Source organism: Medicago sativa, chromosome 1, assembly GCF_051527215.1.
Source record: "Medicago sativa cultivar Bolivia chromosome 1, Bolivia_mono, whole genome shotgun sequence".
NCBI classification, from domain to species: domain Eukaryota; kingdom Viridiplantae; phylum Streptophyta; class Magnoliopsida; order Fabales; family Fabaceae; genus Medicago; species Medicago sativa.
Window position 1 is genome coordinate 10,558,121 of NC_140749.1, and position 2,965 is coordinate 10,561,085.

At 43.3% G+C, this 2,965-nt stretch overlaps 1 protein-coding gene across 1 annotated transcript; it reads right to left on the reverse strand.

Annotated features, from left to right (window-relative positions):
* Window positions 1-2,138: 2,138 nt before the first annotated feature.
* Window positions 2,139-2,965, reverse strand: LOC146952550 (uncharacterized). Its single transcript, XM_085739856.1, has 2 exons — window positions 2,258-2,965; window positions 2,139-2,153 (listed from the first exon to the last, which is right to left on the reverse strand). Exons 1-2 carry the CDS (start codon window positions 2,963-2,965, stop codon window positions 2,139-2,141), a joined length of 723 nt encoding a protein of 240 aa, XP_085595982.1.

Below are 2,965 nucleotides of genomic sequence, written 5' to 3' on the forward strand. Positions count from 1 at the left end.
AATAGGAGAGGTAAGAGAGTTTTTTACCCGTGTCATCAAGAACGGGGTGGCTTCCCTCATTAAAGGTTCGGTTGTGGGGGGGCTGGTTACCGCAAAAGAAGTTTTTGAAATATTTTTGGGCCTCTTCTTGGAGAATATTACTGTCAGAGGTTGTGATACCGTTTGGGAGCTGCAACCTGTGAATTCTATTTCGCTTTCTTCTTATGATTGTTTGAGCATGGAAGAAAGAAGTGTTTTTGTCGCCAAACTTGACCCATTTTTCTCTTGACTTTTGATACCACAACATTTCTTCTTGGAAGAGAATATGGTTGTATTCAGTTTGCAATTCTTTTTCCAGAAGTGTATGTCGGCTAGAATCAACTCTCTCTAAATATGATTGGACGCCCTTGAGTCTTTTTTCCACGTGTTTTTTCCTTTGGAAGATGTTTCCAAAGACATCATGGTTGAAAGTGATTGAGTTTTCCATAACCTTCACTAGAGAAGCGGGCGGGTTTTGATTGTAAGTGGTCCAAGAATTTTTTACCACATCGATATAATCACGGTGGTCAATCCAGGCTGCTTCAAAAAGAAAGGGTCTAGGCCCTCTAGCAAGAGGGAGACCGCCAAAACGGAGGAGAAGAGGATTATGGTCAGAATGCAATCTACAAAGGACTTCAACAAAAGCTTCGGGGAAAGAGAGACGCCAGTCAACGTTAGCCAAACTTCTATCAAGTTTTTTTGAGAGAATACGGATGCCACTGTTGTTCTTGTGCCAAGTAAAGCGACCACCTGATGTTGTAAGGTCAAGGAGGTTACAATTGTTCATGAAATTTGAGAAATTGGCAGCTCTATTTTGATGGAAGGTTCCGCCTCTTTGCTCACTAGGAAGATGAGTTTCATTAAAATCACCTATGAGCATCCATGGACCATTAATGGTGTTATTGATGTTCACGAGGTAATTCCAAAAGTTGGGGCGCATGGAGTAGTTCGGGCTAGCATAGATGCATGTGCAAGTAGTGATGGCAGTACCACGGCTGATGGAGAAGGATATGGAGTACTGGTTAGAATCGAGAACAGTTGAGGTAATGTTCGTTGTAGAATGCTTGAGGAGCCAAATGCCTCCCGAGTGACCATTAGCTTCAATGATGTGGACTGAAGTGTAGCCAATATTAATCCAGAAGGATGAGAGTCGAGCAAAAGGTATGTGGGTTTCATAGATAGCCATGAAAGTTGGTTGATACTTTCTAATCATATCTTTCAATTGTCTTCTAGCATTGTTATTGTTTGCCCCTCTGATGTTCCAAGAGAGGATTGAAATATCTAACAGAGCATCCATAAAAAAAACTAGAAAACAAATAGAGTCCACAAAAGTAGATAATTACGTGACCATGTCTTCATCACCAACTTCATGATCATCCTTATTTTTCATATTAGTCATGCCATTGTTTGCTAACTCCTCATTGGTACTGTGGTTGTGATTATCGGTTGAGTTAATGTGAGGGTTAGGGGTGGTTAGGGAGTTCATGGTGCTGCTTCCTGTAGCTTGCATGGAAGCAACGTGCTGGTCATGTTTGTGTGGGGACATGATAGGTGGAACAATGTTGTTGTTTGTCCTTGGTTTATTCTTTACCACATAGGTAGGTATTGCATGGTTTTTTGAAAGATCATTTACTAGTTTGGGATGGGAATTGATGTTGGGGGAAGCAAAGGAATGTTCCATGAGGTGGTCAAAAGTGTTTTCATCTTGCCAACGTCGTTTGGGGTCATTGGTAGGTTTGGTTGCACGTGTTAAGTCAATAGGGTTGGGGCGTGGGGGAAATTTCTGGCTTAGTGGGGCAGGCTTAGTTTTTTGGTTCACAGTTGACAAAGTAGTGAACCTATTGGCTTTGGTGGTAACAGTCTTTGTGGAAATTGAGGTGGGGTTATTTGTTGACTTCTTTTTTCTTGTAACTAGAAGCCAATCACCATGAAGATATTTATTCCCTTCATCAATGCTAATTATATTGCCTTTAATTACTGATAAATCATTAGGAACAGAATTAAAGTCGTTACTGTTACTGGAATCTGACATTAATTGTGACTGGCCGGTGATGGGGTTGGCTTGTTGCGATGGTTGGCTGGCCTCTTGGTGGTTGATGGCGGTCTCAGGTTGTGGTGTCTCAGGAGGTGCGATACTGGCAGGCTTGGGGCAATTTCGACACAGGTGGCCATAGCAGCCACAGTTGGTGCATATCAGATGGAGGCCCTCGTACTTAATTTTGTACCAATGTCCATTCACCCAAATTTTTCCGACAACTGGCAGTGTGAGATCAATTTCGACGCAGACTCTTGCAAACTTTCCTCTATCAACCTTCAGGGTATTAGTGTCCACTTTGACTGGTCGTCCAATTGCTGAAGCCATGGCTAGGAGAAAACTCTCGTCATAATAGACTAGGTTTAGGCCTGGAAAACGAACCCAGACAACCGTGCGTTCCACTTTGGCATTAGGAGAGGCAAAATCAGGGGACCAATGTGTGACTGCAAGACAGTGGTCGTAAATTAACCAAGGACCTCCCGTAACAACTTTCTCTTTGTCTGCTGCTTGATCAAACTTCACCATATAGAAACCGTTGTCGTTGTCCATGATTTCAAACCCCCCTTGGAGTTTCCAAATTTTGTGCAGCCGATCTCTCATGGTATTGTATCCTAGGGTTTTTCCCAACAACTTGACTACGAGGGCGTCTTTCCATGGCGTGCAGAGTTCCTGGAATACCGTTGGCTCCAGGTAAACCTTTGGGAGAAGTCTGTTTCCATTCTCCAGTTCAATTCGTACCAGGTTTTTTTCGAGCATGTTTTCCTTTTCACGGGTTGTGGCGGTGACTTGAGAGGATCCCAGAAGTTTATCGCGGAATGAAGGCTTCGGTGGTGTGAGCTTAAGGTCGGGCGGCTTTTTGGTGTGGTGCAGGGTTGGATCATCTTGAGCGGAGAAGACAAACTCAGAGCTCAT

What these genes read in the sequence shown, in the direction of transcription:
- LOC146952550 (XM_085739856.1), bottom strand. Translation starts at nt 2,965, where the DNA reads ATGAGCTCTGAGTTTGTCTTCTCCGCTCAAGATGATCCAACCCTGCAC.